General features: G+C 40.2%; 1 protein-coding gene across 2 annotated transcripts in view; it reads right to left on the bottom strand.

Annotated features, from left to right (window-relative positions):
* LTBP3 (latent transforming growth factor beta binding protein 3) overlaps nt 1-14,365 on the bottom strand; it is a 1,036,617-nt gene that overhangs the window by 810,644 nt on the left and 211,608 nt on the right. For both annotated transcript variants that reach the window (XM_082271069.1, XM_082271070.1), the window contains exon 3: nt 1,584-1,801. In XM_082271069.1, coding sequence (XP_082127195.1) covers nt 1,584-1,801 — 218 coding nt within the window. The remainder of the gene's footprint in view (nt 1-1,583; nt 1,802-14,365) is intronic.

Raw genomic sequence — 14,365 nt, 5'->3', positions numbered from 1 at the left:
ACTAAAAGTAAAACACAAGGAGGACTAGAAATCTAAGACTTTAAAAAATATTATCAAGCCTAAGTACTCTCACAGGTGTTGGAATGGGGTAAGATGAAGAGTGATAAAAGTTCGGTAAATTTAGAATGCACTATGAGTAATACACATTTAGGAAAAATTATGTGGATCCCACCACAGTTCAGAAAATTAGACGTAATTAACACGTCAAGCACTTAAAATTTGGGATGTAATACATAAAAAAGAAAACTGGAAATATAATTCACCATTAATCCCTTTGAGGGATACAAATTTTTTCCCACCAGGAGAGGGTAAGGTACACGGGTATTGGATAGGGGAAGATGACACACGGTTAAAGGACATTTTGGTAAATGGGAAAATATGCACTTTATCTGAATTACAATTAAAAATGAATTGGAAGGTAGATGAGTGGCGATACTGCCAGCTAAAACACTTTGTGGCCTCGCTCCCACAACCACTAAGAACATAAAAAGAGCTACTAAGGTAATGAACAACATATCGAATATTTATAACATTTTGGTGGCAATAACAGACCCGGCAGTACCGCCACTCATAGAAAAATGGGAAAAGGAATTGGGCACACAAGGAGAAGATTTTCACATAGAAAAGAGTCTGAGGCTGGTTCATAGCTCTGCAGTTGATGTTAATACCGCAGAAATGAACTATAAATGTATATATATATGTATATATGTATATATATATATATATATATATATATATATATATATATATATATATATAAATGTATAGGTGGTATAACACACCGGATAAAGTGCATAAATTCCGGCCTGAGAAATTGCAATACTGTTGGCGGGGATGTAAGGAAGTAGGAACAATGTCGCATATATGGTGGGATTACCCAAAAATAAAAAAATACTGGAAGGAAGTAATAGCCTTAATTAAAAAAATATCAAATATTGAGATCCCAGAGGAACCGTGGTTTTGTTTATTTCATGGTACAAAAAGTTCAGTAAAACAATATAAAAAAACATTAATTCCACATTTGTTAAACGCAGCAAAGGGTTTAATCCCTCTAAATTGGCAAAAAGAAGATGCCCCGTCAAGAGGTGAATGGATTAAGAGGGTAGAAACAACGAGAAATCTGGAATATTTAAGGTGTAGTGGGGAGCACGAGATAGGAATGTGGGTAGATACCTGGAAAAGTTGGAGTGAGTTTAAAAAAAAAAAGGGATTACACTACTGGGAGAGAAGAAGAGGGAAATTAGGGGTATAAAGGGATGAGGGAAGTGGGGGGGGGGGGGTTGGGAATAGATAAAGGGATTGGGAAGATTGTTTTCATTTATCATGTTATGTTATGTTTTTGAGATTGATTATTCCCTTTTGTGTAATTTTGGTAGATGAAGATGTTAAATTATAAATTTTGAAAAAAATAAAGAAATATAAAAAAAAGGAATTCTGGATTCAAGTTAAAACACTAGTATCCTTTGTAGTAACCTACTGAGATCAAACGGTTCAAGATTTTAACTTTTGTAATAAACACTGTTACTATAAACACAAAAACAAATATTAGGAACCATGGAGTTTCGTTTGACATAGCCACTTACAGCTTGCTTGGGCAAGGTGTCTTGAAAGCATCTTCCTAGAGGTTTGAATGTGATGGGACGCGATAACACTGCTTTGTTCCCCTCTGGATGTGGAATTATATGCTGGCCTCCACTTCCTGTTGCTCCTTCAGGTCCAAGGCCATCAATACGGTGAACCTGGATGGATGCATTGGGTGGGTGATGAACTCTGACATTTAGAAGAGGTGGAAGGACCTGAACTGTAAAGAAATGAAATATTACACAGGGCAGGCAAAGTAGAGATGGCAAAGTCAATAGCTAAATATAGAGGTATAACTGATTAAGTTTTGCAACACACAATATCATTTCATAGCTTAATTTTGCCTGTGTTTCTCAAAACACCTGACAGAATTATTACACAAAGAAAAAAAGTAGACTGCAAAAAAAAAAAAAATTAAAACAAATAATAAATGTGGTAAAAAAAAAAAAATACTACTGCTGACAAATAAAAAAAATTGCCATATAAAGCAAAATCAAAAATATGCACCAAACAAATGAACAACAAACTGGTGGAACATAATATCTAGTGTGTTACATAGTTAGTCAGGTTGATCCATCCGGCTCAACCAATAAAAAAAAAAAAAAAAAAACAGTAAAGAAAACACAACCCTACAATCCCATATTTGCAATCCTATACCTGCAGTTGTTGATAATTTGTGGGGTGCACATATTTGCACTTTATTTTTTTTAATAATCTTGAGGGAGGTTGACAGATTTATATAGCAGCAATTGGTGTATTTTTTATACCAATAGCACAGGTACAGTATCTCACAAAAGTGAGTACACCCCTCACATTTTTTGTCTTTTCATGTGACAACACTGAAGAAATTACATTTTGCTACTATGTAAAGTAGTGAGTGTACAGCTTGTATAAAATAACTCAACACATAGCCATTAATGTCTAAACCGCTGGCAACAAAAGTGAGTACACCCCTAAGTGAAAATGTCCAAATTGGGCCCAAAGTGTCAATATTTTGTGTGGCTACCATTATTTTCCAACACTGCCTTAACCCTCTTGGGCATGGAGTTCACCCCAGCTTCCCAGGTTTCCACTGGAGTCCTCTTCCACTCCTCCATGACGACATCACGGAGCTGGTGGATGTTAAAGACCTTGCGCTCCTCCACCTTCTGTTTGAGGATGCCCCACAGATGCTCAATAGGGTTTAGGTCTTGTGGTAGTTGTAGTTTTAGTTTTAGAGGTGTGTTTGGGGTCGTTATTATGTTAATATACTGCCCTGTGGCCCAGTCCCCGAAGGGAAGGGGATCATGCTCTGCTTCAGTATGTCACAGTACATGTTGGAATTCATGATCCCCTCAATGAACTGTAGCTCCCCATTGCTGGCAGCACTCATGCAGCCCCAGACCATGACACTCCCACCACCATACTTGACTGTAGGCAAGACACACTTGTCATTGTACTCCTCACCCAGTTGCTGCCACACACGCTTGACACCATCTGAATCAAATAGGTTTATCTTGGTCTCATCAGACCACAGGACATGGTTCCAGTAATCCATGTCCTTATTTGCAAATTAAGTCGCGCTAACATATGATCAATGGAGAAGTAAAGTCCATAAAGTCCAAACAATGAATGGAGATGTAATCCAAGAACAGATCCCCTTAAGGGTGTATGCTTACCAAATGAAGGTAAGATATAGGCAAAACTCTCTATGCAAGTCTTGTCACCTTGATAGTAGATCCAGGCTCACATGAATGATAGACTCAGTAGTCATTGGATCGTGGAAGTAAAATAAAGAACGCAATAGCGTAAAACCCAACAAACTAAATGGATTAAACACCACAGTGTTCCATAACAAATAAGTTGAGTGTAAAAATATAAATATAAACCTCCACCAATGTATTAATCACTAGTAGTAGTGAATACTAAGAGGTAAAACCATGCATGAAAAAAGAAAATTAGAGTAATAGGTACTCCTTACCAATATAAGATAAAGGTTAGCACCAAAATATAATTAGGTCGTGTTCTGGCTAGAGTCGCCTCTTACCGGACATCGATAAAACAGTGACCAAAGTGAAGAAAGCAATGGTGAAAATTGAGTGCTGAACCGCCACCAACTAGATTAGCCTCTTACCATGTGAAGATAAAAGTATAACAAAATGTGCAGATCACAATCCAGTGTAACACACGGAGCCAATATCAAGACACACCAGTAGGGGTCGCCTCTTACCAGATGGAGAGAACACTCAAGCCTGTATGGTATTCAAACATCCAGGGACCAACACTTGGCTAAAAGTACGGCTTCTCAGATGTCTCCAAAATTGTACCAGTATTCACCAACATAGGAAAAAAGGCTCCCATAGTGTAAAACCATTTAAAAATGTAATTTAATTGTATAAAAGCAAAATAACTCACAAAAGACCAGGAATGAAGGAGCAATGTGTACAGCCACCGGCCGGACGGCTTTGATCGCCCGCACTCTCCGGTCGCAATCCGATGACGTCAGTACGCCGTGAACTGACGACGTTTCATCACAGATGACGTTTTCAAAGGTGCGGACGGCGTACTGACGCCATCTATATATGCGAGGAGGTAAGCAGAATGACAGGAAGTGGGTGAGGATCGCCTCGCCATCTTAGATGGGGGAATATTGACCGGAATGATATCTCACACACTGCCCGGCATATGATAACAATATAACAATGTACATATAACAAAATTAACATTGTATAAAAAGTATCTCGCAGGGCTATAAATGATTTATACCCGTAATGTGAACAACAAATAGACCGAAAAAAGCGATATTAACCTCCTAAAGAGGTCAATCATAGCGCCATCTTGTGGATAAAGCAAAAATTACAAAATAAAAGATCACCTATATTGATCATCATAATGCAATTGAAAATTATAGATGGAAGGGGCTAATGATGTTAAAAATTCCTCCATTCCTAAATATTAATATGACCAACCCAAATGGCCACTAATTTGTTAATTGGACACAATCAAGTGCCAATAAAATCTATTGGGTATCAATCCCACTCATATCAATTACAAATAATGGATGCTGTCCTGTTGTGGTGGCAATTGAGTATTAATAAATCTAAACAAAATGAAGGTCAATATAAAAATCAAATTAAAAAAAGATAAAAATTATAAAAAAGAACCAATTGGAATGGGGTGTATTAGGCATTATCTATAAAGGCATTTACTTCAATGTCAACATTGAGTCCAAATGGTACATATGTTTTGGCCTGGTGAATCCAGGTCATCTCTAATTTAGAGATGCCTCTAACAAGGGGTTCCCCTCTCCAATGAGGTATGAATTTGTCTATCCCTAGGAATAGAGTATTCCTGGGATTTTTATCATGGACAAGGGCATAGTGTTTGGACACCGAGTGCTTAGGGAAACCCTTGAGTATATTGGATATATGTTCATTGAGTCTAACCTGTAACGGTCTTTTAGTTCGTCCTATATATTGAAGCCCGCATGGGCACCGGAGCAAATACACAATGCCAGTGCTCATGCAGGAAATAAATGGCTTTATAGCATGAACTTTGCCTGTACTTGTAGAGGTGAATTCTTTAACTGTTCTGCATTTATTGGAACTAAAAGAACAGACACGGCATCTGTTGCATTTATAGAACCCCGTCAACTGGCTTAAAAAAGTAGGTTTGGGAGCTGGTGGTTCTAAGACATTGGGTGCCACTTTGTCTCTCAAAGTAGGAGCCCCTTTGAATACCACACATGGTCTATCTGGCAGAGTACTACTCAAGACTGGATCATTACCAAGAATATGCCAGTGATGATTGACAATATTCTTGATACTCATGTGTTGGCTTGAAAAAGAGGTAACGAAAGGTAAATTATAAGAAGAATCTTTATTGTCCACTTTGGACACATTGTTCAATAACTGTGTTCTATCCAAACGACTAACCTCCATAAGTGTTTCATCAAGAAATTTCTCACTGTAACCCTTATCAAGAAACCTTTCAGTAACAATACGGGCCTGATTTTGAAACTCCTGAAAATCGCTGCAATTACGCCTAATGCAAAGATATTGGCCTTTGGGTATGGCCCTCAGCCACGGTGCATAATGACAACTGTCGACAGGAATGTATGAGTTCCTGTAGGTTGTTTTGAAGTATGTAGATGTACAAAATTGTCCATCCTTGATGCTTATAGTGAGGTCAAGAAAATTGATGGTGGACTGGCTGCACTCATAATTTAACTGGATACCTCGATCATTGGAATTCAAATAATCCAAGAAGGATATCAGGTCACCGTGGTGGCCATCCCAGAGGAGGAGCACGTCATCTATATACCTAGCCCAGAGCAGTATTTGCGGCCTGCGGTGGGCATAGATGACGTCCTCCTCCCACTGGGCCATAAATAAGTTGGCAAGGGACGGGGCATATTTAGCGCCCATGGCCACGCCGGTGACCTGGCGATAGAACTGCCCATTGTACCAGAAATAATTATGGTGAGTGGCGAACTCCAGTAGCTCCATAATAAAAGATATCTGAATTGTTGGTAAATCAGGTACATGTTAACTGCATTCAACCCCACGTTGTGTGGGATAATTGTATAAAGAGAGGAGACATCGGCTGTGACCATCCAAAGGTGGTCAGTAGGAGTCAACCCAGTCAAAAGGCCAGTGACATGTCTCGTATCTTTAATATATGAAGGTGTGGTTTGCACCAATGGCTGTAAATAAGAGTCGATGTACTTCCCCACCCGGGACGTCACAGAGTCAATACCACTGACAATGGGACGACCCGGGGGGGGGGAAGTCAGACTCTTGTGCAATTTAGGTAAATAATAGATGACCGGAGTGCGAGGGCACTTAGGGATCAGAAATGCTTTTTCTTATTTATTTATTATATTTTGATTAAATCCTCTCTCTACAATACCTTCCAGAGTCCTTTTATAAGAAACTTTAGGGTCCCTAGAGAGTGGAACATAGGTTTGATGATCACCTAAGATACGTTGCATTTCTCGATTATAATCACTGCGGTCAAGTACAACGATCCCACCACCCTTGTCTGCTGGCCTAATGACCAGGTCCTTATTCTCACACAAGGAATCTAATCCCTTTTGTAGGCCAGCAGACAAGGAGGTGTTGTGTGGTTTGATCTTATCTAGATCTCTTAATACCACATCCCTAAATACCTTAAGTGATGGAGCTAGGGATCCCGGTGGATTGAATAAAGAAGCGTTAGAAAGCCCGGAGTGTTGAATTTCCGAGCTGACCAAACGATTCTCTTTTATGGGGTTACTTAATATGTATCTTTTAATATTAAGTTTCCTTACGAACTTGTGGATATCCATATACGTATGGAACTTGTCCAGACGCTTCGGAGGAGCATATTTCAGGCCCTTGTCTAATAAAAGTTTCTCAGGTTCTGATAATACTACTTTGCTTAAATTGAACACTCCCGCCCCAGCTAGGTTTTTACTTTTTTTAAGTTTGATGCGCCTGCCTCCTCTACTTCCTCTTGTGGCTCGGCGGGGCGCTTGGTTCCTTGCGTGGCCCTGGGAAAACCCCAACCTGGGTAACTCTGACCACTGGGATTCTGAGAAGTTGTGTTTTCTGAAACTATCTCCCTAGGGCGCTGGGGTGCGCTTTGATTGGGGAGGGGTTGGTTATTGTTGGGACCCTCACTGTCTTTTAAAGGATAGAATCTATTTTCCAATGGAACATTGTATTGATAATTATCCTGTCTAGTGTCAGATCTATTTTGCCAGTGAGGCTCCCTCATTTGCCCCCTACCTGGTCCTGCAGGTGGATCATACCAGTGAGTGTCTGGTCTGAAGGGACTATGGTCATATCTACCATAGGGAGGGTGTTGGTAACCATAATCAGAACCCTGATCCCTATAATGATAAGATGGTTCTGGATAGTTATAGGGTCCCCTTCTCCATTGAGGAGTATTGGGATAACCAGATGTATGATTGAAGTCTCCTTGGTGGTATTTCTGAGTATTAGGTTGATTTCTCCCACCTTGTTGCCAGTTAGTGTTATGACCTTGGTTATTATATACACCAGAAGGTTTAGTTTGGTTATGGGGTTGTTTACCCTTTTTGGGGTTCGGCCCCCTATGGGGTGATTTAAATGAAGGGCGTCTATTGTTCTGATTAGGACCCTTCTTTTGCGGTTTCTTAGTATTATTTACTGTTTGCAGGGGGATTGATACTGCTCCATTAGTTTGAGCTGTAGAGATCTCCATAACCTCTTCCTCAGAAGTTAATTCTGCCATCAGCCGTTTTTGCCACTCAAAAACGCTACCGGAGTGGTAATCTTGGAGATCCCTATTGAACTTCTTGCGCTTCTTGATTTTCTGATCCCTCTCTTCTTTTTCAAGATTTTTCAAGAGATCAGCTGAGGAAGATTTGTACTCTTCACTTTCCTTATAGGGTGCTAATTTCTCTTTGACCAATTTTATTTCGTCATCGAGTCTGGAAAGTTTGGCACTCTTCCTACCCGACAAGAAATGCAAGAAGTTCACCCCTGCCTCATTAAAATACTTGTACCAGTCCTCTAACTCAACCTCTCCGAGTTGAGGACACACTTCCCACCTGAGGCTCCTAGGGACCATAGTCTTCTTGATATAAGTGTCCAAGAAGGCTATGTCCTATTGAGTATGTATCTCCGATATGAGAAGGTTTTTAAGCCTCATAAAGAGCCCACTCACATCAGTTACTTCAGTAGAAAGGGCCTCAAAGACTCCATCTGTATTGAGCGACCTGGAGGCTCGATATTCAAAAATATCCATTGTTGATATGGATATACCCAAAAGCAGCAGTTAAAGGTCAGAAAAGAACAGCAAATATAAAGGGAATTAACCGCGCTAAAGGGAAAAAACTCGACAGCAGCAACTTCTAGTGTGACCACACCCTAACGAATATTTGCAAATTAAGTCGCGCTAACATATGATCAATGGAGAAGTAAAGTCCATAAAGTCCATAAAGTCCAAACAATGAATGGAGATGTAATCCAAGAACAGATCCCTTTAAGGGTGTATGCTTACCAATGAAGGTAAGATATAGGCAAAACTCTCTATGCAAGTCTTGTCACCTTGATAGTAGCTCCAGGCTCACATGAATGATAGACTCAGTAATCATTGGATCATGGAAGTAAAATAAAGAACGCAATAGCGTAAAACCCAACAAACTAAATGGATTAAACACCACAGTGTTCCATAACAAATGAGTTGAGTGTAAAAATATAAATATAAACCTCCACCAATGTATTAATCACTAGTAGTAGTGAATACTAAGAGGTAAAACCATGCATGAAAAAAGAAAATTAGAGTAATAGGTACCCCTTACCAATATAAGATAAGGGTTAGCACCAAAATATAATTAGGTCGTGTTCTGGCTAGAGTCGCGACCGGAGAGTGCGGGCGAGCGAAGCCGTCCGGCCGGCGGCTGTACACATTGCTCCTTCATTCCTGGTCTTTTGTGAGTTATTTTGCTTTTATACAATTACATTTTTAAATAATTTTAACTGCTGCTTTTGGGTATATCCATATCAACAATGGATATTTTTGAATATCGAGCCTCCAGGTCGCTCAATACAGATGGAGTCTTTGAGGCCCTTTCTACTGAAGAAACTGATGTGAGTGGGCTCTTTATGAGGCTTAAAAACCTTCTCATATCGGAGATACATACTCAATGGGACATAGCCTTCTTGGACACTTATATCAAGAAGACTATGGTCCCTAGGAGCCTCAGGTGGGAAGTGTGTCCTCAACTCGGAGAGGTTGAGTTAGAGGACTGGTACAAGTATTTTAATGAGGCGGGGGTGAACTTCTTGCGTTTCTTGTCGGGTAGGAAGAGTGCCAAACTTTCCAGACTCGATGACGAAATAAAATTGGTCAAAGAGAAATTAGCACCCTATAAGGAAAGTGAAGAGTACAAATCTTCCTCAGCTGATCTCTTGAAAAATCTTGAAAAAGAAGAGAGGGATCAGAAAATCAAGAAGCGCAAGAAGTTCAATAGGGATCTCCAAGATTACCACTCCAGTAGCGTTTTTGAGTGGCAAAAACGGCTGATGGCAGAATTAACTTCTGAGGAAGAGGTTATGAAGATCTCTACAGCTCAAACTAATGGAGCAGTATCAATCCCCCTGCAAACAGTAAATAATACTAAGAAACCGCAAAAGAAGGGTCCTCATCAGAACAATAGACGCCCATCATTTAAATCACCCCATAGGGGGCCGAACCCCAAAAAGGGTAAACAACCCCATAACCAAACTAAACCTCCTGGTGTATATAATAACCAAGGTCATAACACTAACTGGCAACAAGGTAGGAGAAATCAACCTAATATTCAGAAATACCACCAAGGAGACTTCAATCATACATCTGGTTATCCCAATACACCTCAATGGAGAAGGGGACCCTATAACTATCCAGAACCATCTTATCATTATAGGGATCAGGGTTCTGATTATGGTTACCAACACCCTCCCTATGGTAGATATGACCATAGCCCCTCCAGACCAGACACTCACTGGTATGATCCACCTGCAGGACCAGGTAGGGGGCCAATGAGGGAGCCTCACTGGCAAAATAGATCTGACACTAGACAGGATAATTATCAATACAATGTTCCATTGGAAAATAGATTCTATCCTTTAAAAGACAGTGAGGGTCCCAACAATAACCAACCCCTCCCCAATCAAAGCGCACCCCAGCGCCCTAGGGAGATAGTTTCAGAAAACACAACTTCTCAGAATCCCACTGGTCAGAGTTACCAAGGTTGGGGTTTTCCCAGGGCTACGCAAGGAACCAAGCGCCCCGCCGAGCCACAAGAGGAAGTAGAGGAGGCAGGCGCATCAAACTTAAAAAAAGTAAAAACCTAGCTGGGGCGGGAGTGTTCAATTTAAGCAAGGTAGTATTATCAGAACCTGAGAAACTTTTATTAGACAAGGGCCTGAAATATGCTCCTCCGAAGCGTCTGGACAAGTTCCATACGTATATGGATATCTACAAGTTCGTAAGGAAACTTAATATTAAAAGATACATATTAAGTAACCCCATAAAAGAGAATCGTTTGGTCAGCTCCGAAATTCAACACTCCGGGCTTTCTAACGCTTCTTTATTCAATCCACCGGGATCCCTAGCTCCATCACTTAAGGTATTTAGGGATGTGGTATTAAGAGATCTAGATAAGATCAAACCACACAACACCTCCTTGTCTGCTGGCCTACAAAAGGGATTAGATTCCTTGTGTGAGAATAAGGACCTGGTCATTAGGCCAGCAGACAAGGGTGGTGGGATCGTTGTACTTGACCGCAGTGATTATAATCGAGAAATGCAACGTATCTTAGGTGATCATCAAACCTATGTTCCACTCTCTAGGGACCCTAAAGTTTCTTATAAAAGGACTCTGGAAGGTATTGTAGAGAGAGGATTTAATCAAAATATAATAAATAAAAAAGAAAAAGCATTTCTGATCCCTAAGTGCCCTCGCACTCCGGTCATCTATTATTTACCTAAATTGCACAAGAGTCTGACTCCCCCCCGGGTCGTCCCATTGTCAGTGGTATTGACTCTGTGACGTCCCGCGTGGGGAAGTACATCGACTCTTATTTACAGCCATTGGTGCAAACCACACCTTCATATATTAAAGATACGAGACATGTCATTGGCCTTTTGACTGGGTTGACTCCTACTGACCACCTTTGGATGGTCACAGCCGATGTCTCCTCTCTTTATACAATTATCCCACATAACGTGGGGTTGAATGCAGTTAACATGTACCTTAATAGGGATTCTGATTTACCAAAAATTCAGATATCTTTTATTATGGAGCTACTGGAGTTCGCCACTCACCATAATTATTTCTGGTACAATGGGCAGTTCTATCGCCAGGTCACCGGCGTGGCCATGGGCGCTAAATATGCCCTTGTCAACTTATTTATGGCCCAGTGGGAGGAGGACGTCATCTATGCCCACCGCAGGCCACAAATACTGCTCTGGGCTAGGTATATAGATTACGTGCTCCTCCTCTGGGATGGCCACCACGGTGACCTGATATCCTTCTTGGATTATTTGAATTTCAATGATCGAGGTATCCAGTTAAATTATGAGTGCAGCCAGTCCACCATCAATTTTCTTGACCTCACTATAAGCATCAAGGATGGACAATTTTCTACATCTACATACTTCAAAACAACCTACAGGAACTCATACATTTCTGTCGACAGTTGTCATTATGCACCGTGGCTGAGGGCCATACCCAAAGGCCAATATCTTCGCATTAGGCGTAATTGCAGCGATTTTCAGGAGTTTCAAAATCAGGCCCATATTCTTACTGAAAGGTTTCTTGATAAGGGTTACAGTGAGAAATTTCTTGATGAAACACTTATGGAGGTTAGTCGTTTGGATAGAACACAGTTATTGAACAATGTGTCCAAAGTGGACAATAAAGATTCTTCTTATAATTTACCTTTCGTTACCTCTTTTTCAAGCCAACACATGAGTATCAAGAATATTGTCAATCGTCACTGGCATATTCTTGGTAATGATCCAGTCTTGAGTAGTACTCTGCCAGATAGACCACGTGTGGTATTCAAAGGGGCTCCTACTTTGAGAGACAAAGTGGCACCCAATGTCTTAGAACCACCAGCTCCCAAACCTACTTTTTTAAGCCAGTTGACGGGGTTCTATAAATGCAACAGATGCCGTGTCTGTTCTTTTAGTTCCAATAAATGCAGAACAGTTAAAGAATTCACCTCTACAAGTACAGGCAAAGTTCATGCTATAAAGCCATTTATTTCCTGCATGAGCACTGGCATTGTGTATTTGCTCCGGTGCCCATGCGGGCTTCAATATATAGGACGAGCCAAAAGACCGTTACAGGTTAGACTCAATGAACATATATCCAATATACTCAAGGGTTTCCCTAAGCACTCAGTGTCCAAACACTATGCCCTTGTCCATGATAAAAATCCCAGGAATACTCTATTCCTAGGGATAGACAAATTCATACCTCATTGGAGAGGGGAACCCCTTGTTAGAGGCATCTCTAAATTAGAGATGACCTGGATTCACCAGGCCAAAACATATGTACCATTTGGACTCAATGTTGACATTGAAGTAAATGCCTTTATAGATAATGCCTAATACACCCCATTCCAATTGGTTCTTTTTTATACTTTTTATCTTTTTTAATTTGATTTTTATATTGACCTTCATTTTGTTTAGATTTATTAATACTCAATTGCCACCACAACAGGACAGCATCCATTATTTGTAATTGATATGAGTGGGATTGATACCCAATAGATTTTATTGGCACTTGATTGTGTCCAATTAACAAATTAGTGGCCATTTGGGTTGGCCATATTAATATTTAGGAATGGATGAATTTTAAACATCATTAGCCCCTTCCATCTATAATTTTCAATTGCATTATGATGATCAATATAGGTGCTGTTCTATAAGTTTAAGGTGTGTCATAAAATAAATTAATTGCAGGTATGTTTAGAATATCCGGTACCAACATCCCTGTACTTAGATATAAGTATAGGTGCTGTTCTGTTGGGATTAATATGATCTTTTTTCTTGTAATTTTTTCTTTATCCACAAGATGGCGCTATGATTGACCTCTTTAGGAGGTTAATATCGCTTTTTTCTGTCTATTTGTTGTTCACATTACGGGAATAAATCATTTATAGCCCTGCGAGATACTTTTTATACAATGTTAATTTTGTTATATGTACATTGTTATCATATGCCGGGCAGTGTGTGAGATATCATTCCGGTCCATATTCCCCCATCTAAGATGGCGAGGCGATCCTCACCCACTTCCTGTCATTCTGCTTACCTCCTCGCATATATAGATGGCGTCAGTACGCCTTCCGCACCATTGAAAACGTCATCTGTGACGAAACGTCGTCAGGTCACGGCGTACTGACGTCATCGGATTGCGACCGGAGAGTGCGGGCGAGTGAAGCCGTCCGGCCGGCGGCTGTACACATTGCTCCTTCATTCCTGGTCTTTTGTGAGTTATTTTGCTTTTATACAATTAAATTTTTAAATGGTTTTACACTATGGGAGCCTTTTTTCCTTTATGTTGGTGAATACTGGTACAATTTTGGAGACATCTGAGAAGCCGTACTTTTAGCCAAGTGTTGGTCCCTGGATGTTTGAATACCATACAGGCTTGAGTGTTCTCTCCATCTGGTAAGAGGCGACCCCTACTGGTGTGTCTTGATATTGGCTCCGTGTGTTACACTGGATTGTGATCTGCACATTTTGTTATACTTTTATCTTCACATGGTAAGAGGCTAATCTAGTTGGTGGCGGTTCAGCACTCAATTTTCACCATTGCTTTCTTCACTTTGGTCACTGTTTTATCGATGTCAGGTAAGAGGCGACTCTAGCCAGAACACGACCTAATTATATTTTGGTGCTAACCCTTATCTTATATTGGTAAGGGGTACCTATTACTCTAATTTTCTTTTTTCATGCATGGTTTTACCTCTTAGTATTCACTACTACTAGTGATTAATACATTGGTGGAGGTTTATATTTATATTTTTACACTCAACTCATTTGTTATGGAACACTGTGGTGTTTAATCCATTTAGTTTGTTGGGTTTTACGCTATTGCGTTCTTTATTTTACTTCCATGATCCAATGACTACTGAGTCTATCATTCATGTGAGCCTGGATCAACTATCAAGGTGACAAGACTTGCATAGAGAGTTTTGCCTATATCTTACCTTCATTTGGTAAGCATACACCCTTAAGGGGATCTGTTCTTGGATTACATCTCCATTCATTGTTTGGA

The sequence above is a fragment of the Pelophylax lessonae genome (assembly GCF_965119305.1).
Source record: "Pelophylax lessonae genome assembly, chromosome: 10".
Classification (NCBI taxonomy): Eukaryota; Metazoa; Chordata; class Amphibia; order Anura; family Ranidae; genus Pelophylax; species Pelophylax lessonae.
Note: the sequence above shows the minus strand (reverse complement) of the source record. Positions and strands in the feature narration are given on the sequence as shown.